The following is a 27,247-nucleotide window of genomic DNA, read 5'->3' as shown; positions in this document are numbered from 1 at the left end:
CTCTGTCATAAATCAAATCGCACTGCTGCATGTGCTCACAAATACACATGGGGGCACACGGGCACACATACACAACAGCTAAACATGAACACACTGGCTGGAGAATATCTCAGGGTTCCTGTAATGATTTAATCAGTCACTGACAGAAAGTACAGTGATATTGTGATTACTAATTTCCACATGACCCCTGTGTAGATGACTGAAGTGAGAAAATGTTCAAAAGGAGTGAGACGCAATATTTTGGATGAATTGGCCCTTAGAATATTGTAATTTTTTCCCTTATTTTTTGTGTATAAGCCTCTATCTTGTGAGTGTCTGTGCTTTTGCATTTCCCCTTTAGGCTGTGCAGAGATTTTAACGCTTATGAACTGGAGAGAAGATGGAGGAAAAGTGGAGTGGGTTGATTTAGTGGCATCTTCAAGATTATCGGTATTGGAGGACTTAGAAGTTTCAGCGCATTTTTGAGTATCTCTAAATTAAACTCTAGGATAAGAACAGAGGGCCGTGGTGTGTATGTGAGCGAGTGTGTTGTGTGTGTTGAAGAGTGGGAGAGGTAGAGATAGAGAGGTTTGATGCTGTAACAGCTGCTAATTATTGCTGCTCTATATTTCACACAGTCTGTTTGATCTCCCGTCCTGTGGAGAGAGATAGGGATTCTCTGCTTCTCTCTAAATCATACTTTTGCACACACACAAAGCCACAGATACACACAAGCTCAGGGGTCAGGGGGAGGAGAAAAACGAATTGTGCTCTAATTACCAAATCTCTGCAGGGGTTGACTCATATTTCTAGCCAACACCTCCGGACAGGGAGTGCTCGTTCTGTGTCTTCTTTTGGGGTTTGTATTTGTGTCGCCCCATGCTGCAGCCTCCCTCAACCTCCACCCCCGTGTGCTGGCCTGTGTTCACTGATATCACTGAGGGCAAATCAATCCAATCTCTCAAAGCACTCTGGGTAATCCAAGTCCATAGACCATCTGGATGCCGCTCTGTTCTCTTCTGTGCTCTGCTCCCTGAGCGCCGGCCGCTGCAGTGATCAACTGCTTGGCAAGTCGCTCTAAATGTATTTACTGTTCACCAATCATCAAGCATGGTTACTCTGCAACAGTTATTTACTGCTGTAACCTTTGATGTGACATGAAAATCATTGTTTCATTGAAGGCTTATTATCATGATTGATATAGAAAAAATAATTAAACCTTTCTAAATATACTGGAGTAGTAACTTTCTAAAAATGTGTGAAGACAAACTCTCTCTGGGTTTGTTTTTCTCAGCTCCATGGTCACACTGATGAGACAGCACTTTTCTTGGCTTGGTTTTGTGTTTCCTGGCATGTTTCACACATGTTCTTTTCTTACTTGAACCCCTTCTCCTCCAACTATTTGCAGTGCTACCGCATGAAAAAAGAAGATTATCTGGAAATGCTGTGACAAAAGACAGTCATATCATCTGTTAAATATTTAGTCTATTTGATGAAAACCTGTCTTTCATATTCAATTTGTTGCAAAAAAGCTGAAGGTTTTGCTTGGGTTTTACTACTTAAACAAGTCTTATTTCTCCTTTTACATCAAAAAGAGGCTACCTGAGTCCACTTTTATTTTTAACCTTTCTTGATTAGGTTGCTGTTTTGTTTATGAATGGCCCTTCTGAGAGCCTTCATATGTTGGACAGTGAGCTTTAGGCCTGCCCAAAGAAATGGCCAGGCCCCTAACAGACCTAGAGAAGGGTCCCTCCCTAGTTGTGATTTATTTTAAAGTATCAGTGAGCTAGATCAGCAGCATCTGTGCTAGCATCCTAGCTTACAGTTACCTCATTTAGAGCTGATTGAAAATATCAAACTATTTTATGGTTCTTCTGATGTAGAAATTTTTTATTTGTGCCACGTTATAACCCTGTTTAACCACTTTTCAACTCCATTTTGCCACTTTTTAACAACTTTGCCAATGTTTTACCCAGTTTTTGGCGCTTTCTTCCCATTTTGCCAGATTTAACCCCTTTTCATCACAATTTCCCCTCTCATTGTTGCCCCGCAAGGTACATTTTTGCTACATTTGACCAACGTTTGCTACTTTTGAAACCCCACTTCGCCTCTTTTTCTGATTGTTTTGCCATTTTTGACCCATTGTTGCTCTTTTAACCCATTTCACCACTTTTAACCATTTTTTAAAATTTCTATTTCACCTCCTTGTCTGCCTATTTCTGTACCTTTTAAGCCATTTGCTAATTTGAAAACCCTTTCCACTACTTTTTCTGCCTTGTGGGCCACTTTAAACCCATTCTTGCCACTTTCCATCCAATGTTGTCTCTTTTAGCCCACTTTTGCCATTATTAACTCCTTCGTAACATTAAATGCCCATTTTTGGCACTTTGTAACTGCATTTCACTATATTCTTACTGCCATTTTTGCAACTTGTAACCCACTTTCACCACCTTCTCTGTTTGTTTTGCCACTTTTAACCCATTTTTGCCAAATTAACCCCCAATCCACCACTTTTAATGTTTATTTTGCTGCCTATTTAACCACATGTCACTTTTTACACCCATTTTTGCTGCTTTTAATCAGTATAAAGAAAGGGGGTTCACATTCTGAAGGAGGCTATATACTACTGCTTCAATAGAAAAATAAATATCTTGCTGTGATTGAAGTGGTTTTCATGAAGGTAAAAACAGTTTTCACAGCTTAACTTTAAAATGGACCATCATTTTGCGGACATAATGGTTGGCCTTGGTGTGCATTGATCAGAAACTCTGGATTTCTTTCTCACTATTGTAGTTTCTAGTCTTTAAAATCGGTATGTCATCATTAATAAAGCCACTCTGGGTAAAATTCTGCTCTACCTTGTCTCTCTTTTAACCTTGAATGACTGAATGCACAACCTGTGTTAGTCTGATGATGAGCAATTTATTATTCTTAAAGTCCAAACTGAGTTGGGAAATAGGACCTTTAGATTTTCTGCAGCTTTTGCTCAGAACAATCTGGAGACTGAGTTAAACTGCAAAATTTGGTGACCCTTAATGTTTATAAAAACTCTTGAATCCAAACCTTCTGTATGGAACTGTTTCAGCTAGTATTTTATTATTATCCCTGTTTTATGTAATTACCTGATTAATATCAGTTATAATGGAGTTGTTAGTTATTGATTAAATGCCTGCATTTTTGGTAGTTATACTAAAATCATGTAAATATAACAGAACTTTAAAAAGGCATAACTAATTACTCAGTTAAGGTGCATGAATTTTTTATTGTTAAAATGTATGTATCAAGACATTTCGTGTGTTTAAATATAGATTATTTCTGCTACTTTTACTTAAAACTTGGACGTTTTAGTTCCGTGACCTTGCGCAAAGAGAGGGAAAAGCAGGAAGTGAGCTGCAGAGCAAATGCAGAATAGTCACAGACTATTGCCAGAGTTGTCACAGACTGCCTCATTTATCTCATTTTTTTCTCCTGCTGGACTGAAAAGTATTGCCAGTTACCACGCTGTAATTCATTTGCTGTTTGTCAGCTAAAAAAAGGAGCTAGTTGTGTTAGCGTGGCCGCTGCCATCATGTGCTGCCGATTTCTCCTGTGTGGACAACAGCAAAGACCGCCGGCGGAGGAAGTTCAGTGGAAGTTGCAGGTGCCCAGGTATGGTGCAGAGGACGTCATCACGTGGGTGCGTACACCTGGCTATTAATCACTGCTGTAGCCTGAAGACTGGGGAATTATGAGAGGGATTTCTGCATGGCAGGAGCTGTTTCTGTTACACCAAAGCTGTTCTTTTCTCCACGAGTGCTTAAAACAATTTGAGGAGTGCACTAAGGCTTAAACGGAACTTTAAAACACCCTGGGTCTTTCTGATTATTTAAGTGTTTTTCTGTTTCTGAAAGGTGTTTTTTTCTGTATTTCATTTGAGTTATTCCAGCTCTATATTTAAAAATTCAAACCTGAGATATCGTGTCACAGTTATTTTTACAATGAGACATCTCTTTCACCTCTAGAGGGTACACACTTTATTCTGTGATCCATAAAATAAATTGATCAGAATTTTCTTTAACAACCCTGTGTTGAAAGGATTACTCTTTTCAGCTTGATAGCTCGGTGGGTTAATGTGGTGACTTTTGTAAAGGGGACTGATGGTTAAAATATAAGTCAGGACAGTATCCAGTGTGGGCCTTTGGGCAAGGTCCTTAACTCCACAAACACCTGTCCAGCTCTCAGACATAGGCTGCATTGCACTAAAGAGTTTGCTTAATGAAATTGTATAACTGTCTTTATTTTGCAAACACTGCAACGTCTTTTTTTTGTTTTTTTTTTTTGAAACCGTGTATTGCTGCCATTGTGGGTGAGGTTGCTTTTTAAAAAAAGATCTCTGATCTCAGTGGGACTAACCCAGTTAAATGAAGGTTAAATAAGAGACTGCTAATTTGCCACAGGGTGCTGCATTTAGGGACATGATAATGGAGTTTCCATCCAGATGTTTTGCAAAATTTTAAGTATTAAAAGTTGATTAATCAGTTTAACCCAAATTAAAGCTTTTAAAAAAATATTGAAAAGTCTTACATTGAAGACGATAAAAGCTTTAATTTTGTTTTTATTATCAGAGGAATCTAGAGAGGTTGACTTTAAAGGCATTAAAATCAAAACTATAAAGCGCAACAAAGTGTCCTGAAATGGACAGTAATTCCCAGTATTTTGTTCTTAAAACCTAGACTTTTTTTTAAGCATTAGTGCAAAACTTGTTAAAAGGTACTTCTAGATTGTGGCACAACCACTTATAGACAGCTTAAGTAAAAATAAGACCTTCTGTTGTCAGCTACCTTATGTAATCAGGCTTTTTTTTTCTTATTGTCAGTGTAAAAAAATATATATAAAAAAAGTATTTGCTTACTATAGTAAGAAATACTGTCTGCATGTTTTTTTCTTGGTTGACACATTTTTGTCCTGCTTTCAGCACAAAACATACATAACTGAGTTGTTAATACATTGGGTTAGAAATTGAAGATGCGATAGTCTTAAAATGTATGAAGATGGCCTTGAAAAGGTCCTAAAAGTATTTTATTTAATTTAATGACAGATTTTCTCTATGTATCCTGCTGTTATAGGGTATACACAACTGGTCAAGCAGTGGTTGATGCTAATTGTGAAAAAATGAATAAAACACTACAGAAGAAGAAGACTCAAAGCAGCATTGCCTCATGCTTTATAGCTGACATATTGGATGCTTTTAAAAAGATAAAGAAAACAAATACTTCAGATGCACAGAGTAAGTTTTGAATGGCTTTTTCTAAATCTTGGTAGAGTTTTAGGCATGTTCATCCAGAAACGTCATAAAGGAGTTGTCCAATGTGCTTCGACTGCAAAAAGTTTCATTTCCTTTTACTGATTCGCCAACTTTTTCACCTTCTGTAGGCATAAAAACTTCACTGATGTTTCAAGGTTTCAAGGTTTTTTCAAATTTGCAGCATTTCAAGTCAGATTGTGTTTGGTGCCCAAATTAAAAATGTTTTGGAAAAAAGGACGAAAGCTCCACTAATGAATGTAGTTGTAAGACAACAACTGAAGGAGAACCAAAAGACTCTCTGAACCAACGAAAAAAGTTTGGGCCAAATTGGAAAAAAAAAAAAAAAAAACACACACACACACACAAAAAAAAAACAAAACAAAACAAAAAAAAAACAGCAAATGTCATCAACCTTGAGATGCATATCATCACATGAAATGATCACAGACTCCTCTTTCTGAATGTTGTTTGCAGCTTTTGCTCTCAGGAATTTACCTGTGAAAAGGGCAGAATGGGAGAATGGAGGTGGGTCCATAGACAGCTTTTATTCTAGAAGTCTGCATTATTAGCCTTTCTATGATAATGATTTTTTAGTTCATTTTCACTTGGTTTTATTGCAGACTTTGCACTGGAGAAGAGTCTTATGCTGACTTAAACTGAGCCCTTATTCATCTTTTTGTTTTCACTTTTGGCATCCCCGGTTGAGAGAACCAAAGGTCAAAGCAGACATGAGATTGAAATGTACAAAATGTTATGCTTGGCAATAAAACAGACAACCCCAAACAGCACATAATCAAAACAAAATGTAGTGGTTTTCAAAAGTCAGCATCTTTGTCTGCAGATGACACAGTATAAGCACTTCCACAGTGATCCTATCTTTTATTAAATAAATGGATACACTTGGGGATGCAGTAAATGCCACCATGACTTTTTCTTTAAGCCCTCAGGAGGTAAGGGATCTGTACCTTTACATGAGAACATTTGTTGGGAGATAAATCTAAGGGCTTGAGAGTATTTTAAGTGTAGAGAATAAAAAGTAGAAATGTGCCACAAACAATTATGCTAATTTAATGTTCAGGCTTGTTTTTAAATTCCTTTTGACAACAGAGTGCCTGATCAGATTTCCTCTAAAATCCTCTGATTAGAATTTACAAACATTTCTTCAATTTAAGGGGTCAAGAGAATGAGGGGTTTGGAACTGCAACTGTAAGATCTCATAAAAAGCCTTGTAGTGGCAAACTTGTAAACCACAGAGTATTAATTCTTTATGTGGAACATGTTGCAGCATGTTGCACGATCAACACAAATCAGAGAGAATAAGGAAAAGCATAGAAGCCCATTCATTTCCATCCAAGTTATAATGCAGCAGATTGGGTTTATTTATGAGTGTCTCAAATACAGATTTATTAAATACTCTATGGATGAAATGATTCTAATATGCCAAAGGATTATGGGAAATTAGAGTGATTGTACCAGTAAAGGTTAAAGTGTGGAAAAAACACCAAACAACAGATCAAAGTTAAATTCACCTTTTGTTTTATTGATTTCCCATGATTCTAATATTATCACTCACTGTCAGAATATTTACACTATTGAGACAAAACAGGTCTTTACACGTGTCAGATATGGAAAATTAGTTGATTTCATTCCTACTGTTAGTTTGTATGTGTGTTTCAGTCCTGAAATCCTCTTTCTTGCACACATATTGTGTTTATTGAAGGGTTAAAATGCCTGTGCTATACCCTCAGTCCCTGGAACATCATTTTTGTTTGTTGAAAGATACACTCTCAGTCAGATAACCTGTGTGAAATGGTGATAAGGAGGGAGCATTATCACTTTTTTCTTGGACCTCTGTCTCTAGCATGAAGGCTACTTCAAAAGGCATCTGGTCTGTCTGTGGTTCAGAGGGAAAGAGGGAGGATGACACAAGCACAGCTTGTCTTTGAATAGCAGGTGCACCTTTCCCTTTATCGCGGGCCTGAATGAGGAACGAAGGAAAAAGCAAAGGATCAAAGTGTGTTTTCCCACTATCTGCTGCAACACAGCAAAGGCTAGATGGAGAAACAAATTTTCATTTGAAAACAGTCAATAGCCTGGCTGCTTTGTGTGTGTATGCATGTTTGTGTGCACATTTGTGTGTAAGGGCATATGTGAATAAGAGTTGGAGTTGATGCTCGTAAAAGCACTGACACATCCCCATTTCAAATAGCCGGCTTTTATCCAAACTAAAAATTCCCTCTCTCTCTTACTCGTCTGTGTTGCCAAGGAAGATTAATAAACATGGCAGCCACTCTGTTGAAAAATCACAACGCCTTCTGTTGAAACCTCACTGGCCACACTCGGTCCATGAAAGGCTGTGGGTTCAGCGGTTGCAGGGCGACCGGAGAAAGAGGAGCGAGTGGAGCCGGGTGGAAAGTGGGTGATTGGGCGAGGAGTGGGATGGGGTGATGGGAGAGTAGGATGGAGGGAAATAGGGAGGATATAGAGAAGGGGGAGAGGTGAAGGTGATGAGGGAGGGTTGGTGGGTGTCGAGGTGGCAGCGGGTGAGGGAGCTGAACTGGGTGTGGGTGGATAGGGGAAGTGATTGATGAGGATGCAGAAGACGGGGGAAAGGAAAGGGCTGTGTGCTGCAAAATGATATGATGGAGGTTTGAGACAGGCGGAGATGGTGGAAGAGGGGGCATACTGGGGACTCCGAGAGGAATGGGTTGAGTAAAGTTCTCCTGTGGGGTCGTATGTGGAAGTGGGAGACTGACATGATGTGTGTGTTGCACTGGTGTTTGCATTGTGTCCATGTGAATTGACTGGGTGTGCAAGGGTGCAGGTGGGTATTGTTCGTCCAAAGAGTTGTCTGACTGTGCCGTTTCTGGGTAGTTTGTTCCTGTGTGGGACTCTGCAGTCTCTTGTGTTTGTTCTAGGACTTTCTGCATGTGCTCTCTTGCCTGTTCTTGCAGGATGCGATATTTGTCCATCTCCTCAGCTGTAAAGCTGATTGGCGCAACACTCCTTCCACCTGTTTGTTCGTCATCTGTGCTAATCTGTGACAAGGAGAGGCTTGCTGAGCTGCTGGAGCTCGACTCAGCCATTCCCATAGGACATTTCTGCTGACTGATGACTATTCCCTCTTCCAGTCCACTTCCCTTGGCTTCCTCAACCTCCTCTCCCTCCTTCTCCTGACTCTTCTCCAGTAGTCCTTTTCGCCTTTTAGCTTTCCTCTGGATTGACGGTAGTTTCCCTATGAGAGGAAGAAGCAATGCCCTTGCTGGTTTCTGTGGAGATGACTTGTTTGGGCATTGTGCTGGAAGTGTTGCGATTGATCTGCTTGATGTAACAGAGGTTGAGTCACCATTTGCAAGATTTGACTGTGGACTAGGCTCATTCTTTTGAGAGGAACTTGCGTCAAAATGATTTGTGTCAAGGTCTTGGACTGTGGGAGCAGAAGAGGTCCGCTGGGGTGAAGAATGAGAGAATGAACAAGAGGTAAGGCTGGAAGAAAAGGACATGGGACTGCTTTGCTTTTTCACCTCACTAGATGAGAGTTCTTGAGCTTTTAAGGAAGTCCTACAGGAACCAAAAGACAATCTGTCAACTCCTGAGCAGGTACTGCTCCGACTCCACTCTAAGCTGAGTTCAGACATGCTGGTGCTGCTACATGGACTGCAGGATCTTGGACTGTGGCATCTGCTTGCCCGTGAGTTGATCCCACTCTGGGGGCTGTAAGTCTGTCTACTTGTCCACCACTCAGGGCTGGAGAATTGTCTTGAACTTGAGCATCTGGTGTTTGAACTCTTCAACAGAAACCCTGGGCTATCTCTGTCTGCCCCCGTCCTTGATCTAGATGTAGATCTGTGTGTCCCCCAGTCCTCCCAGCTGTCACTGCTGGCCCATGTCCATCTGTCCCAGTCAACATCTTCTGTGCTAAGATGTCTACGTCTCCTGCCCCACCTGCTAGGACTGGGACTTAACCTTGCCACCTGATCCCACTCTTCTGCTCTGCTTCTTGATCTCCACCAAGGTCTTGATGTACCCTCATCACTACCTCCAGGAAAACTCCCTCTCACCCACTCCCACTGCTCCGTGTCAGAAATCCTCCCCCTGTCTCTGCAGCCCGATCGCCCTCTTACTCTCCTGCCTCTATCCGTCTCCTCCCAGACTTCCATGCGCCTTAAACTCTTCCTCTTACTATGAATGAATTTCCTGTCCCTGTGGAGGAATTTTCTCTTTCTCGCCGGGCTGCAACCACAGCTGTTGTCAGGGTAACAGCAGTCAATGAAACTCCTGGGGTTGCTATGGTGACCCCTTTCCCAAAACAGCTTTGAGTTACATCCTGGTGAGAAGGAGTGCACAGAGAAGTGAGACCGCCAGGGAAAAGTCACCATGTCCCCATCTCGCTTTCCCTCCCCCTTGGTGTTTTTGTCTGCTGCGTGTCTGCTGAGCGGGGAGGAGGTACTGCGGTTCTCTGCCTGCTCCCTGTCTGCCTGTGACTGGGATTCAGTGCTGTGGCTCCTGTGAGACCCCCTCTTCCTGACAAAGACAGATACTGGCTCAGTGTCACATCTCCCCATGAGACAGCTGCTCCCTGCTCTCTTCCTCGTCCCTCTTTGCTTTCTCCCCTTCCCCCAGCTCCCTCCAGCGTCTCCTTTCTTCTCTCTGCCGATGGAGACTGTGGAGATGACGCTCCTTACTTTGCACCTTGCTGATTGCCGCTTCTTTGACTCTTTTTCCTTCTTCCTCTTCCCTAGCTTGTGTTTTTTCGTGCTGCCTTTCTTTCTCTTTTTGTGCACCACATCTGAGACACCCACGTACGGCTGTGCAGCATTGGCACACTCGCACATTGTCTCACTCCCACACTCACACCTGGACGGGCTGATGCATGTCCCCCGTGTGCCAGGCTGGATGACAGACTCTGATTTACAGCTCACAGTTGTGATGGCTTTCTCCCTGATCCCTCTCGTACCCCCTAATCTTCCTCCCTGAGGATTCTGGGGGTTTGTGTCAGAGCTGTCACTATGAGTGGGGTCAAATGGATTAGAGGCGGCCCTCACACTGTTCTCTATACTTAGCATGCGTCTACCTCTTTCTGGTGTTGTTTCTGATGATGAAAGGTTTCTGTTCTTTAGGAACAGGTGTGCTTCTGTGTCTACATCAATATACTGCGCTGCCTTGAAATTTGCCTCGGCTTTATCCTCTGTTTCTGCTCTCAGCTCTTGTCTTGTCTGTCTTTGTAAACAGGTATGAGTTCCTGGTGTAAGAATAGCTGGCACACGTGGATTTGACTCATCTGAGAGAGCACACAAGCGATTTTGTTGTGACTCCTGCTGATTCTCAGTGAGTCGTTCTTGTCGTTGGGGATTGGAGCAGAGCGGGTTGCAGCTGTAGCAGATGTTTGGTTGAGAGATGGTGAACTTAAGCAAACTGACAGGCCATCTCAGACAGGTGGAGCCATCTTTCCCTAGCACCGACATATACTGACTTTTCTCCCTCAACCCTTCTGTCACATTCTTTCTCTCTGTCTCATTATTATCTGTTTTTGTTCCCCATATGGTCACCTGTGTTGGGGATGGCAAGAACTGGGATTCCTGGCTCTGACTATCAAGGGTTTCTGTGGGAATAGGAAATTTTTCTCTGTCTCTTTTTTCAATCCCTTCTTCTTTTAGAGAATCACAGGGGATTAGCCCCATGCTGCTCTGTCCAACACTGTCAGAGCTGCACTTTTCACTCTCACTGTGTTTCCCCTCTTCTACTGCCCCAATTTCCCTGTCAATATCTTCCATTATTCCCTTTATCCTCTCTTTAATTTGCTCCCTTTTCTCTCTCTCCTCCTCCTCCAGGTCAGAAAAGACAGAGGCAGAAGGCTCAAGTCTTGGCCCCCTGCGGGAGAAACAAAAGGACACCCCAAGCCTGCCGCCTGCCTTTCCCCGCCCAGACAGAGGCAGCTGGGGATACAAGCCAAGGCAAGACTGAGGGTTCACTGCAGGAGGGTCTGTAGTTGTTTCTTGATGTGTTATTATCGAGGACTGTGCAGAAGCATTGGGCGGCGCTGTCCGAGGAGGAGATTGGTGTGGATATTCTTGCTGGTGGCTGAGAGGAGCTGTCCTGGGTTGAGTAGGAGGGGATATCTGGGCAGGGTTAAAGGGTTCATATTTGTCATCCCAGCTGTGGTCTTTTTGGTCCACATCTTTATCATGATGCTGGCTTGCAGCCCTGACTGCACTTCTTAGTCCATAAGTCCTTCCTGAGACTCTGCAACACAAAAAATAGGAATATTCCTTATTTTAGCTGATTTAACTTGGCTTTGCTCAAGCTTGGCTTAAGTGGCTTGATTTGAATTCTGTTTAAATCTAATAAAGCTTTAGCACTCATAAGAACATCCTTGAGCAGTAAAGATGAAATACTTAAACCCAGGGGGAAATCAGTCACTTACTTTAAATTAATTATGCCAGCTTATTCAAATAAAATGGGGATAAAAATACAAAAAAAAAAAACCCTAAATGTCTTGTTGTAGACCATGGGAATTCACTTTGATTGATATTGGTAGTTCAATGGTCCATGAATGCAAAATTAAAATAGCTAGAATGAGGTCATTGTGTGCACAGATCTGAAATTTGAATGTCTATAGAAGTAGGTTGTATCATCTAGTATGCGTTTACGTAATCCTTGTCATGCATGACTGTGCATGTATGGGCAGATCTATAGTAGTGTAACATCCTCATGATGGTGTCAAAACATGAATAGGCATGATATCAAGTGTTTCCCCCCGTTTCTTTCCAATATATAAATATTTCCATTCAGTTCAATTCAACTTCATCTTTACAGCACATTTAAAACAACCAGGCTTGGCAAAAGTGCTTTACAGTGTAAAAAATGCAAAACATGAAACAAGAATGCATCACTAAGTGTTTCTCATTAAATTTACTATTTCTTTTGGGACTGGAAGTTCATAAACATAAATGATCATTTCACTAATTTTTATCTTTTCACTAAGATTAAAAACATTTTCACCATGTTCAAATCAGTCTATTGAGTTAAATATAGGCTCTTTAATCTCTAGAACAGCTTATTTAAATGACAACATACAGCAGTAAACTAATTGAAGTAGTTTAATTTTAAAAATTAAAACAATTAAATCAGAAAATAGAAAATAAGGAGTATTATAAGTATTCTGGAAATAATGATGAATAAAAACAAGGACTTCAGCTGAGGAAGGTCTGTTGGTTAAGACTAGGGCTGGGCAATAAATTGAAATTTAGATGAAATCACAATATCCTACTGCATTTTGAAATAACAAAAGGTGCAGTATTTCCTTGACCTGGAATCTGTTTCAGTTTAATACAGATAATACCAGTTTAATACATGTTTTAATGCAGAGATGTTATGCTCTACACATCATGCACACCTTTGAAGTGTCAACGTCTTCCATAAAAATCCTTCTTTCCTTGTCTTTCTATATGCTTGGCTTATTAAAAATAAGAGACAAAATCATCATTCCCTTCAATACAACAGTTCATATCAAATTTGCTGTGACTCAAAATAACCGCAATTAGATGTGTTTTAAAATTGTTACACTATAGTTTAATCCACCAAAGATTGCTTTGCTTTGAATACAAAATGACTTATTGCTTGACTTATTGCGAGAAATACATACAAAGAGGAACTTAAAAAATAATTGCACATTCAATTGCAATCACAATACTGGGGGGGAAAATTGCCAATAGATTATTTTCCCAAATCGTTCATCCCTAATCCAGACTAAAGGCCTTTTCACATGAGTCAGTTTTTTTCCTCTGAATTTTTCACACATCAAAAAAAAAAAAAAAAATCAATCTCATGTTGGTCTGATCATGTTAACATGCTGTTGCCAAAACTTTCATCACCAGTTTGATTATATTCATGTTTTTGCATCAAAGTCATTCAGGTGGTAAATGATGATTGAAAAAAGCGCCAGCACTGCTTCCTTCTCGCTCGCTCGCCCCCCTCCTCTCTCTCTCTCTCTCTCTCTCTCTCTCCCTCGCTCACACCGAACCCTCACTTTAAACACGATGATTTGCCTGTGTATTATGTGGATATCAACCACAGAAATATAACAGATTAAGACATAGTTTTATAGCCTACTCTAGGCCATAACAGAGACTAAAAGTTCTCTCTCCAGATCTCTCCAGTTTGGCATTGCGCAATGTCCCATGAAGATCTGTGTCATGATGGATCCAGAGTGATTTTAAAGGAGTGACAGAGCCACAGGCTCAGAGTCGGGAACAATTTGCCAAATTGTACGCTTTTTTTGCAGTGAAGGCAGGTAAAAATGTTTTGAGAGCGTGACGTTTTTTCGAGTTACAGATCCAAAAAACATGCGAAAATAACAGACCCAGTGTGTAAAAACCTTAAAACTCAATTAACTTATTAAGCCAATATTTGCAGCTGGTATAGACTACATTTTTATGGACACAATATCAGTAATAAATATCAGCAGAAATATTCATATCTGCTGATGCTGATACACTGATGATATCGTGCATCCTTAAATTGTACGTTTGGCCCTTTGGCATTGACATTCAATTAATGTGGCCCTCTTCTTATCCAAAGCGTCCTATCCCTGTTCTAAACTGTGGTACAACTACTTTTAGGCCACTTATGTAAAACCTTACATTCAGATTCCTCATGGTATCAGTCTTTTTTTTTCATATTCGAATCTAAGCATGCTCCAAGACAGCCTAATTTACGTACAACAATAAGAAATACTTGGCATTTTCTATTCTTTGCTAACACATTTTTGTTGATCGGCACAGAACCCAGAATTAACTGTTGTTAATGTAAAAGCTTAGAAAATGAAGATGTAATATAAGATGTGAAGAAGGGCTTAAAAAGGGCTTTAAACAGTATTAAATCTGATGTCAGATTTTCTGTATACATCCTGATATGTATTCTACATGTATGTGTCTTTATACGTCATAAAACAAGAAAATAGTTTCTTGAGTCATCAGATTATTCAGACTGACTTTCATTATTTGAATAATACAATATGTATGCTAATTAAAGAAGAGGCATGTTAAGAAACAAATACAAATTAAAAGAAAGAAATGAAGGAACAAAAAAGATAAGGGAACAAAGCCATAAATAAAGAAAGAAAGTGGAGGCATGATATTAGTAGTCATAGTGATGCTGATCACATATCATAGTCTGATTATGGGAAAACATATTTAATTGCAGAGGGAAAAGGTGCAATCAAGTTGATGATTACTTGATGTATTGTTTTTTTATCTGTTGTTTTGATTGCTTTAGGTGTGAAAACCCAGAGGCAAGTTTAATATTTCAATTCTTTCCCTCTGTTTTAAATTCTTTAACAGCACAACTTTCTTTACACCATTAATCCCTCTCTAATACTAGATTTCTTTCTTCTTCAAACCATCAACAAGGGTGTGTTAGCACTTTATATTTACTTCACCTGCAGCCTTTATAGGGCAACTGAGTGCTTTCACATCTGTGGATGCATCCATCAAGTCTTTGAAACACTGACTGGATGTGACGCTCTCTAACCCTTCTGGATCATGCCCCTGGTTTTAACAGGCACACACAAACACACAAACTCACCGCTGGGTCTCCTGTTGCAGCTGTGCCAGCTGGTGCAGACGTCTGAGAGCTTTCTCCTGCTTGCGCTGATCCTTCCACGATTTCGAGGCCACGTTTCGAGCAAACTCCCTGTGCTGGAGTTCCTTCAGCCTCTGCAGGAAATGAAAATAAGTTTGGGGATGGAAAGAGAGAGGAAGATAGAAAAAAATTAGTGGGGGGGCATGGTGTGGCCAGAAAGGAGACAGAGAGGAGAGATTAGTATTAGGAGGCTCTCTGCAGGCAGCTGTCTTTCAAACCACACACATCAGTCAGCAGCATTTGCAGATGTTTTCCTCCAAAGCTCATGTCCAATTAACTCCATTCAGCCTGGAAGAGTGTGGCTTTCCTCCAACACACAGCTTGAGAGCAAACACAACCAGAATGGTGAATAGCAGATTACATGCACAGTTAGGGGTGAGTGACAAGAGCGATTTAATGATAATGATGCTCCGTTCCTCTGACATTTCTCAAATACTCCATCCTTCATCACAGTTTTGGAGAACTTGTACTCCAGTGACATCTGCTTTTAAGCTTTTTACAGCTTTGATTTGCTGTTGCAGAAATAACACGTCACAAAACACAAAGGCCGGGCCACTTAGCACTGGTAAAAGAACTATCTGAGGCGTTATAAAGGCCGGACGTTCTGTTTGAAAAGTGCTAGATCAATGCATCTGCTGAGTGCATATGTGGGTGTCATGAAAATTTAGGGAACACTTGACATACAACAGCAAGGTAGTAAAAGTGATTCAATATTTGAGCAAACTGGTGGGCCTCAAATGCATCACAGCATAGAAAAAAAACAATTATCCCAAGTCTGCCAGTGTGCATGTGTATATTTGTGTGTCTGTGGCTATAGGTGTGCCAATACTCCCAGGGAAACAATGATTCATGCCTCTTTCTCTGGTTTCCTTTTCTGTCACACTTTAATCCCCCCTTTATCCATGCTTGGCAGGTGTGTGTGTATTTTCATGTTGGTGTGTCTAAAGAGTTTTGGAAATAGCTGCAGTATCGTGCACCACTATCCCTCCTATCTCCTGTTTTATTCTCTCTCTCCTCCCTGTATATTCCAGCTATGATTGTGCAATCCATCCACAGCTTACGAATCCAGGATTTGTTGTTTATCTTATATATTTGCGAACTTATCCTGTAGTATGAATTGCAACAGGATTACACCACTCTCACTTTTAGATTATGCTATGCTATTATCCACTGGTACAGGTTTTTTTTTTATCACACACACACATGCACAGATCAGATTAGCCCCACAGACATCAGATTTATTTATACACTCTCTCTCTTTCACACCCAGATCTTCTCCTGCAGCTGACACTCTTCAGGTTAATCTCTGCTGAGTCGAACACAATCGTGTGTCTTTTTACATTATCACTCCGTGCTTACCATCCTGCTGTCAGCCCCGCTGAAGGCAGCATTAAGAATGTACCAGCAGGCCCTTAAACATACATGACGTACAGTATAGGTGCTTGGGCAGCTTGCGTAGATAGGAGTGTATGTGTGTTTGCTTTAAGGGGGCTTTGATGCCAAAGTCATTCTATAGGAAATATTAATCATGTTCAAGCAGAGAGGCATGCATAATGAACTGCTGCGGACAGAGCCGGGAGAGAGGAGGAGGAAAAGATCAGAGTTTGGACTCTAGCTGTCCATGGCAATGACTTAGATGGAAATTATGAAGATGAATACTTCCTCCTTCCTCCTGCATTTGCACTCTGCCAGCTTATTGTTCTCTCTTAAAAACAGGTCCCACTGCAGGCAAACCTGTAGCTATATTTAGAGCCAAACAAAATACTGCACGGTGAACCATTTTTTCTTTTCGCTGAGCACACCGAGCCGAGATATATATTTCCGTTACCCATTTTAGAGTGCGAATACTTTTGTCTTCAAAGATGATGTCATGTCCCCAACAGCGGGGAAGCGCTATTACTCCTGCTCTCCAACATGCCAGTCTCACTATGTGCTGTGAAGCTCAATCCGCCTGTCAAAGCCTCAATCAATATTCCTTTAGATGTGTTAAGGAGCGCACAGGCTGAGGCAACTATGGATGAGTCAGAGCTGATTCGTATCCACCAGGGCATCTGAATGAGGGATGATGTATTCTCAGGTAGCATGTGAGGGGCCATGCTAATAGGCTGACTGCTTTTTTTCATTTATAAAAGGGAAGTGTAATTCTGTTGTAATGAGCAATTTCTCTAATGCTGATAAAGCGCTGCATTCAGACATGTTTATCCCTGAATCGATGACAGGGAAAGGAGACAGAGCAAACGCAATCAGCCTCCATTCTCCAAAGCCAATACTCCTGCAGGGACACTGTCTTCTGCTAGAATTTCCTCTGTGGTCTGCTCTCTACGCTGTGTGTGCATGCATGCTTCTGTGTGTCACTCTGTGTGTGTGTTCCTGCAATGCCAGTGGCTACTGTCAGCTCAGTGCCTCATGCAGCTCATTTCATGTGCCCGCCGCCGGCTAAAACAAAGCATTAACATTGGCCTGCAGTTGCTTCAATTCATTGTCAAAGAACAATGACAGTGAAGGAACACTTTTATTTAATGTTTATTTCATGTTGCACAGTGTGGGCGTTCTGAAGTGGGAAACAGCTCAGCTCGGTCGAGAGATCGCCAAAGAGAGTGCAAGCTGCATGTCTGTATGTTTTGTGTGTGAGTGTATGTCTTGGCATGACAACAGATAGCTGTAGGATAGTGTGCTATCAGCAGAACCTTCAGCTTGTTAGTCCGGAGTGGAGGTTGTGTATGAAAATGGATGTGAAAGCAGAAGGCAATGGAAACCTGCTGCCGGGCCTGTTCCTAATGGTCCATTGGCTTCATCTTGTTCAAACCAGAAAAATAGAATCCTTCTTGAGCTGTGACTAATAGCTCCATGTTTTATTTGGTACAGATAATTTATTTCTCTTTTAAAGCGCAAGTGGAAGAATAAAGGGAATTTCGTATTTGCATCTTTATGTACCAGATACATGCAATTCAACAGCTCTAATTTGGAAGTAGAAGAAATTATAGATTAAAGTCATATGTTTTTCTTTTACAAGACACCTCATTCACCTGATTCCATCTCTCAAATCACTTACACTTTAGCTGCAATTACTATTACAGAGGTTCTCTTTTGTGCCAAAACATACTCGACATGGTTTTATCTCACAGTACTAACTTTTCCCTAATTCAACAGGAAATGTTTTGTTTGTAATACATCCGTCTCCTACTAGAAATGAAGGAAATGGTTTCAAACATGATGAAATGTGAATCAGACTTTGCCCTCCTGGTGTAAGAGTTATTTAAGCACCTCTCTTCCCCTGACAATCATATTAAGATGATTTTACTTCAAGGTTCTCTAATTACAGAGAAGTTTAACCAACCTTGAACTTAAGTGGAAGCACTGTTGTCTTCCTCTATCAAGTACTTCAGCGCAAGTAAAAGAAAAAACTATTTAGTGTAGCACAGCTATGTAACACATAAAACCATGAAATAGTTCGTATTTGATGTGTATTTCTTTTTTATTAGGGTAAATCTTTTATTCGTCTTCTTTGTATCCCAATTGCAAAAGTGTATATTTAAAGTTTTAGATATTGGGCTTTAATAAACCAAAGGAAGAAAAGTGTATTCAGTCTTCAAAACATTACTGTTGTGACATTTGCAGGCCTTTTCAACCTCCTAAAAATCCAGAGCAGATGGGTAAAGACTTTATTATTTAATATACAGATTGATCGGATAACCTGTACCTGTACTTATTGCTTTTACCATCAACAATGCCATTTCTTTATCATCATGTAGTATTATTGATGGCTATACTTATCTGATATATCATTATTTTCCTTCTTTAGGCATGGTTTCTTTGAACTTAACTCTTACCTTCCTACCTAGTACTTTATTACAGCTTATAAAGGGTGGTACTTACAGCTGATATAGGCCAATATTTACAGATGATACAGGCCACTAATTACGTCATATACAGGCTGATACATACAGTTGATATAGGCCAATATTTACAGCTGATACAGGCCACTAATTACGTCATATACAGGCTGATAGATACAGCTGATATAGGCCAATATTCAAAGATGATACAGGCCACTAATTACGTCATATACAGGCTGATACATACAGTTGATATAGGCCAATATTTACAGATGATACAGGCCACTAATTACGTCATATACAGGCTGATACATACAGTTGATATAGGCCAATATTTACAGCTGATACAGGCCACTAATTACGTCATATACAGGCTGATAGATACAGCTGATATAGGCCAATATTCAAAGATGATACAGGCCACTGATTGCAGCGTATACAGGCTGATAGATACAGCTGATATAGGTCAATATTTACAGCTGATACAGGCCGCTAAATACATCATATACAGGCTGATACTTACAGCTGATATAGGCTTATACTTGGAGCTTATGTAGGCCAATATTTTCAACATACCAAGGGCAATACTTTTAGCTGATACAAGCTGATATTTATGACTGATATAGGCCAGCATTCACAGCTAATATAGGCAGAAACTTTAAGCTGATATAGGTCAATATATAGTTTATCCTTACTGGTTGTAAATAATGACAGGAAATTTTGTAACTGACATCATTCTGATAACACTGAACATCCCTAATGGCATCTTCTTTAAGATGTGACTTGTTTAACTAAAGCACAAGTCTGCTAATGTCAAAATGTGCTTTTTATATATTAATTATTTAAAATTTGTTTATTTTATTGTCTTTTTAAGACCTTGATCTTAGTGTGTTTCCCACACTTAAATAATAAAATAATACTTTTTTTTCAAAAATTTTGATGACATGAAAGCTAGAGGAAAAATGCTACCATATTTAATGGACAAAATAAAACTGACTTATAAGAAAGAATAGAATTGGATTAAACAGATATGATCATACAGATAAGACATGATCATTTGAACACATGACCAGCTTCAAAATAATATTGTGAATGGTCACTTTTATGTAGTATTTTTTATCTTTTCAAAGCTGCTGTGACTTAAATGTTTCAGCAGGGAATCTTTTAAGTTTACCTTAAATTATAAATGCAATGCTACAGCATCTCCATGTGTTTGAGTGTGTGTGTGAGATGTGGTGTTTTACTGCTGCGTCTGCCTGTAGGAAATGATGTGGTTGTCACACATCTTCAGTTACCTGCTGGGAAACTGTACCCAGTGTGGGGTAACATTTAAACTATCTTTCCATCTTTACACTTCCCCGCTACCATGTTAAAATACAATGACAGAACATCACAAAAAAAAAAAAAAAAAAAAAAAAAATGGTGTGCTCACTTGTGTGTATCTGTTGGCGTGCTGTTACATAAAATGTGTGATGTGGCTGTAGTGCAAGCGCTTCCCATGTACCTGTTTGTGTGCATGGTCGTAGGAATTGATGTGGTTGTCAAACTCCTGGTGTCTGAGGTACTGCTTGTGACACAGCTCGCAGTAGAAAAGAGCCTTCAGATCCTCCGCTGAGCAGCCCAAAGCCCTCTCTGCACGCTCCTGCAGAAAGAGGAAGAAACAAGAGTGAGAGAAAAAGTTGAGATAGAGGCGTAAACAGGCAGAGACATAAAGGGTTAGGGGGGCAGAAATGGAAAACAGGAGAAAAGGGGATGAAGAGGTGAGCATGTGGGGTGAAATTGCAGATTGTTAGCCATTTAGAACAAATCTGCATCCCAGAGACATCAGCAGTAATAGCCTCTACATGTGCTCTGCATAAAACTGTTAAACGGCATCCCATTAGAGCACGCTGCCTTTTCTGCTGCTGATGCTGCTGGAGGTTGGACAAAGGCAATGAAATCCTGCGCTCATGGCAACCTGAGCCAGGGGACACATTTAATACAGCCACTATAATAAAACCTGCGTTTGTACAGTTATGGCAAATGGTCCAAAGTTTGACTGAAGAGAAAACGGCAATTGTGCCTGACAGACTGCAGAGAAACTGCACAACTAAGACCGTTGCGCACCTGCAAAATCATGCATGATAAGAAGAGAAAAAGTTCTAGAGATATACTTCACCATACATTCATATGGTAAATAGCCCATATGCAGCGGATGCACACACCCATGTATGTACTGAACAAATGGCACATGGTCCTGGGGGGATAAATCGCTTGTCGGCATGCTCACATCAGCCAGAGGGTTTTTGGTTGGAAGACATGCACACTTTTTGTGTACAATAGATGTGTGTCCTTGTGTGTTGAGGGTTAGTGTGTGTGTGTGCATTCATGCCATGCTCTGCTTCAGAATGTAATTTCCCTGAGGCTGGGGGCTGCCAATAAACACTATTGAATTCTGTTCTACACTGACATGATGGGAATTTAATTTGAGGTTGTCACTTCTTTCTCTCCTTTTCTCCCTCTCTTTCTCTTCCTTGGGTCCACTTCCTCTCCCTCCCTCGCCGTCCAAAACCTCTCTTTCCTCCTCTTCCAACTTTCCCTTTCCCCCCTCCCTTTTATCTCTCCTTTTATCCCCTCTATTTGGCTTTTTCTCTCTTTCTGGTGTGTTCCTTTTTCTGTTTGGCGAGGCCTGGGTCATGCAGTGACAGAGTCTATTGGCCTCAATTTGCTTCAGTAATATGCCTGCACACGGCAACAGAGGTGAGAGGAAAAGAGAGGGATGGGGAGGCAGAAAAGACAAGAAGTGACCTTTGCATGCCCTCGCAGACACGCGATCCCACAAACACCCCAGCATTATTATCACCACAGCAAGTAACAGTCCCTGCTGTTCATGCCAGACTTTATTTTTATTTTTATTCTTCTTCATCATTATAAACATCCACATCATGTGTCGCAGTTACATTTTCAGAAGTATGTTAAAGGGGACATATTTTACCCTTTTAAGACAAGTTTATATTAATCTCAGAGGTCCCCAAAACATGCCTGTGAAGTTTGTTGCTGAAAAAAACACTCTAGTATTGGATTTTTGCATGTCTGAAAAACCCCTCTGTTTCAGCCCTTCTCAGAATGAGCTGTTTCTGTGTCTGTGGCCTTTAATTTTAATGAGCTGTCTGACTCCGCTCCTGACCACGCCCCTCTCAGGAAATGGATATGGCACTCCTGATGTTACAATGTTACAGACACTTTTATCCAATGTTTAGGAGCTGACTGGGATTTGAACCATAAATCTCCCTGACAAAAGTCAGCAGGATAACCCACTGAGCTATCCAGCTTCTCAGCTGACAGCTGAGAGTAAGATCAGGAGAGGAGGGTGGAACTTTCTTCCAAGTGGGGAGGGCCAACCAAACCTGGGGACGGTGCTACCTCCTCACATGAGGTCATGAGGGTAAAATCTGAGAATGGCTTGTTTCAGCACACATTTTCTGAAAGATGGGGAAAGAGATGGTGGAAGGGAATGGATTTTTCTGGTATTTGAGGGGATTGTGGACAGGTCAGGGGTACATATTTTTGTTAGAAAAGCCTGAAAAAGGGATTTTTGCATAATATGTCCCCTTTAACATGAACACTTTCATGGTCATTTCAGGCAATCTTTAGTCTCTGATAGTCCAGTTTTTTTGTGGCATTACTTTTCATGATATACAGTGCTTAACAAATTTATTACACCACCTGTCATATTTGTCTCAGAGACCATCCAGCATCATGAAGTGCTTTAATGCAGACTCTTCCATTTTCAGTCAGCTCTCCACGTTTTACCATTTTGAACAGGAATGAGGGATTTCAAACTGAATTCACCCAAATTTGAGCCTGCTCACTGGGCTTCTCTGAGAAGTCAGAAATTAATCAAGCATAACATTCAACCACTAAAACTCATTTTTCTGTTCAGAAATGCAAGTAAATAACTATAATTTGACATATTAATCCAGAAATATTAATGTGCTTTACTATTTTTTTCATTTTTTTTTGTAAATCAGTCAATTTGAAAATTCATGGATAACAGTAATAGTTATATTTTAGCGTTAAAAATATCATCTGGGTTAAGGAGCTTCTACATATTAGTGTATTAACCATTGCAGAAACATAAAAAATGATTTTGGTAATTACCAATGCTGTTAATTTAGGGCAGCTGTGGCATAAACCTTACTTTGGTTAGGGTGGTCTAATAAATTTGTTAAGCACTGTATGTTTTTTTTTTTTTTTTTTTACTTTGAGTGTTAGTGGACATATTTGTCTTACATTAATTAGTCATGTGTTTTGTCCTGTCTTATGCCTGATGTAGTTTACTATCAGTTTGGAAAGTGCTCTTATTTTGAAAAGTAAAAAAGTAAAACATTCAGGTTCATCTGCAACAATATCAATAGCTTAATTACAGTAAAAGAAACCACCAATTGAGTTCCTAATGGGGTTTGCAAAAACAACTTCATGTTATCTCTAGATCAACCTTATATGCAACATGTTCCTCATTGCACCCTCCTGGTGGTCTAAATCAGGGGTTCTCAACTGATCCAGCCCAAAAAGTTTTCAACAACCCATTCATTGAACAAAGTTAATTGAACAATTTGCAGTTTAGATTATGATTGAACCAAAACACCTGATATAAAAATGAAAAGGAACAAAACTGACAAATTTTATATCCTCTTCCCCCTTCATTAAGGGTCCATTTTTGCCAATTTTCCTGAGAACTTGTGAAATTACTTCATTATCATGGGAAAAATAGCCATTTATTACAAGAAGAGGATATAGCTAGTTGAAATATTGATCAAATATTTAAATGTACCCAATTTCACAGTAAAACAGAGTAAAATAAAAGGTACTGATGGATGTCCAATAAGGACTTCAGGACTTCTGCCACCATTTTTTTTTTCAGACACCTAGTCGCGACCCACTGAAAACTGTTCCGCGACCCACTTTTGGGTCCTGACCCACCAGTTGAAAACCACCGGTCTGAATGAATGTAAGAAATTGACATAACAAGCTTTTTGAAGCACGGCACTTATAAAAACTATTCTCTACCTTGGATGTTTTACCTTTTTATGATTTCATAAATCATAATTAATCATGGTCAATATAATTTGGCTTTTTTTGACAAAAAGAAAAACAATACAAGAAAACATCCCTCTTCAATGGCAAAGGGAAAAAAGATTTACTCCCTTCAAGTCAGTTTAAGTAGATGCACCTTTGGCTGCAATTACAGCACTGAGTCTGCGTGGATAGGTCTCTATCAGGCTTGCACATCTGGACACTGCAATTTTACTCTATTCTTCTTTGCAAACTGCTAAAGCTCTGTCAGGTTGCACAGAGATCAGTGTGAAAAGCCCTTTTAAGTCCAGCCAGAAATTCACTGTTGGATTGAGGTCTGTTCTTTGACTCGGCCACTCCAGAACATCCATCTCATTGTCTTTAAACCATTTCTTTGTAACTTTCACTGTATGCTTCATATCATCCTCCTGCTGGAAAAGAAATCTTCTCCCAAGCTGTAGTTTTCTTGCAGACCAAACAAGATTGTTTAGGGTTTTCCTATATTTTGCCACATTCAAAGCCTTCCAGGGCTGGCTGTTGAGAAGCATCCCCACAGCATGTTGCTGCCACCACTGTGCTTCACAGTGGGGATGGTGTATTTGTGGTGATGTGCAGTGTTTGGTGTCTGCCACACATAGCGTCTGATGGCTAAAAGCACCATTTTGGTCTCATCAGACCAAAGGACTTTATCCCAATTGACCATGGAGTCTCCCACATGCCTTTTGGCAAACTCTAGTCCAGATTTTGACAGAGTTTTCTTCAACAGTGGATTTCTCATCGCTGCTCTCCCACTCTGCTACTCTGCTTGTTATTGCTGATTGTGTAATTTTGCTCTGAGCTTGCCTTTCTGGAGTGCACCAATTAAGAGCACACTTTTCTCCTTTCTCCTTTTCTCACTGCACCTGAGATGAGCAATTGACTCTGATTGCAATGCAGCTGCTATAACCTTAAAAATCTGTAAACAGTGACTTGTTTTTAAATACATTTGAAACACATGGAAGCTTTAGCCCTTTTATTAAAGGCTTATTAGTTTTTGCAAAACAGCGTGCCTTTGTTTTTTATGGATCTGACTTTTTTCACACGTCTGACCTCTCCTTGTTTGGTTATTGACCATGATTAATTTATACAATTAGTTAAAGGGCAAACATCCAAAGGGGTGAATACTTTTAGAGGCACTGTAAATTCTGCATTCAGGTGAGTCTTATTTCCAGTCAGAGGGAGGGAGGGAAGAGAAGTGAAAGCTCACAGAACTCTCTTAAGCCCACATCAACAAAAAGGTAACTAATATACATCGATCCCGCATTGCTGTGTTTGTGTGCAAGGTATCGATCTGCCTTGAAGGCTTAAGGCACGACAAGGAAATGATCCAATCACTGAGAGAGCGGCTGCCCTGTGAGCGCTGCCGGATTGATGAGATTGAGATAATGAATCCTGTGTATTTGTCAACCTTTGGGCTCATGCAAGATTACAGGCGAAGTGTAAGTGCACGCTGTAATATCCTTATTATGTGTTAATTTTTGTGTGCACTTGACTTTTTTTGTTTACTCCCTCGCCCTCCTTCTCCCTTTTCCTGAATCTGTCAAGGTAATTATTTTGAACAAGGAAAAATTTCTGCTGAGGGAAGGTGTAAATGAATGGAAGCAGAAGTGTGTGTGTTTGTGTGTGTGTGAACTGAGAAGTAATTTGTTTATATCAGAGGAAATCTTGACAAGCTACTACCCATTTTTCTGTTGAACACTTAAAATCAAACATGAGGGCTTTCATTCGCCTCAAATGTATACACCTCATCCTGCCTCTATGCACCGACACAGAATGCATAGACGCACAAACAACTACCTTCAGCTCAAACACACATTTATGCATGCACAGCCTCGCACAGTCTGTCAACCTGATACAGCAGTGCTAAATTAATCTAGACCTCAATTTACCTCACTAGCATAAATCTGTTTGCAGAGAAAGCACAAGTGATATCTGCTGCAGCCCTGAATAGACAGTGATTGTTCGCATGATTATGTGTGTGTATGTGTTTGTGCGAGGTTGTGAATGTGAATGCTTTTTTTTCTCTCCCTCTCTCTCAGCTTATCCTCAATTTGTGGGAGAAGTGCCATGTTATCCCTCTTCATAGCTGAAATTACGCCAACAAATACGAGTGTTTATGAGCCATAACTGGAATTTTCCGACACACATGCATGTTATTCAATGTCTTAAGCTTGTGTAGAAATGAACCGGTCACGCTTAAAGTGTTTTTTTACACACGTGGTCTGCCGGTGCTTGAGAATGGCTGCCTGCTAGAAACTAATGATACCCCACTATATTCATGTAAAATTCCTCAGGAAGAGAGAAAAATAGGTCCTGTGAGAAATCTCTGGGAGTTGTGCAGATGGAAACAGTGCGGGCACTTTTCTGATGCAATCACCATGTCATTGCCTTGCTACCTATTCCACTGCCCTCTTGGATTCAGGGATGTCAGAGTTTTATAGCTCATAAAATCCACAGTTTTATCCTTTTTATTTGCAAATATATTGTAGAGAGACTTGTGTAGAGTTCAGATAAGTATAATCAAGAGTTTGTCTTAATCTTCTGTCTGTTGATTTCAGGATTAGACTGCTGATTTTCACAGCAAATTTGACACATTACGTAATAACTTCAAAATAACAGAATTCAACATCTTGACAAGGTGAGCTGACTTTGACAAGGCCAAGGTGAAGCTAGAAGCCTGTCTGCATCAAGCTACAAAAGAGCTTGCAAAATAGTGTGTGGTATACCTGATAGATCTAAAAACTTATGACGTATGAAAATCAACAGCCCTTTAAATGCATTCTGATGAAATATCACAGCATTCAAACACTGGAGAACAATATGAATAACCCATAATGCACTGCAGTTATGCCAGCAACATCAACATAAAATGTAGCTATAGCAGTATGACATGCCTCTGACTGTCCAGACATCTGACAGAGCCTTTTCAGAAGCTGGAGAATACTCTGGCTCTGTGTTCAGCTGTCCTCCACACTGCCTGTTTTGCCTGAGAAATGGCTCCTTTTCATACCAGTCTTAATATCTTAACTTTTCATATCCTTTACTGTAAGTTTTGGGTTGTACTGTGTTTTTGATTTTCTTTTTTCCGATGAGCAGCTCTTTGATCAAATGTGTACTAGTTACTTCAGTATTTTTTGGGATAGAAATTTTTCATTAAAATTTTTTTTAAACTGTTTTGTTACATTATCTAAAGCAGTGGTTCTCAACCTGGGGTCGCGAGACACTGAGAGGGGGTCTCCAGATGCCCTAAAAAGCTAAGAATATTTTTAAAATCACACTTTTGCCACTTTACACCAGTTTTTGTCACATTTTTTTTACCCCTTTTCATCATTTTTTTCTCACCAAAGTTAACACATTTTACACCTATTTTAGTCAACTTTAAACTCTTTCCACCACTTCTTCTGCCTGTTTA

General features: G+C 40.1%; 1 protein-coding gene across 1 annotated transcript in view; it reads right to left on the bottom strand.

Moving 5' to 3' along the window:
- Positions 1-6,924: 6,924 nt before the first annotated feature.
- Positions 6,925-27,247, bottom strand: part of LOC121513537 (G patch domain-containing protein 8) — a 61,209-nt gene continuing 40,886 nt past the window's right edge. Inside the window, exons 3-5 of the mRNA XM_041793344.1 lie at positions 20,246-20,383; positions 14,849-14,979; positions 6,925-11,506 (exon numbers count right to left, since the gene is read on the bottom strand). Of these exons, the coding sequence (XP_041649278.1) occupies positions 7,567-11,506; positions 14,849-14,979; positions 20,246-20,383 (4,209 nt within the window). The 3' untranslated portion in view covers positions 6,925-7,566. The remainder of the gene's footprint in view (positions 11,507-14,848; positions 14,980-20,245; positions 20,384-27,247) is intronic.

This window comes from Cheilinus undulatus, linkage group 8 (genome assembly GCF_018320785.1).
Source record: "Cheilinus undulatus linkage group 8, ASM1832078v1, whole genome shotgun sequence".
NCBI classification, from domain to species: domain Eukaryota; kingdom Metazoa; phylum Chordata; class Actinopteri; order Labriformes; family Labridae; genus Cheilinus; species Cheilinus undulatus.
The sequence above is the reverse complement of the archived record's forward strand: the minus strand, read 5'-3'. Positions and strand labels throughout refer to the sequence as shown.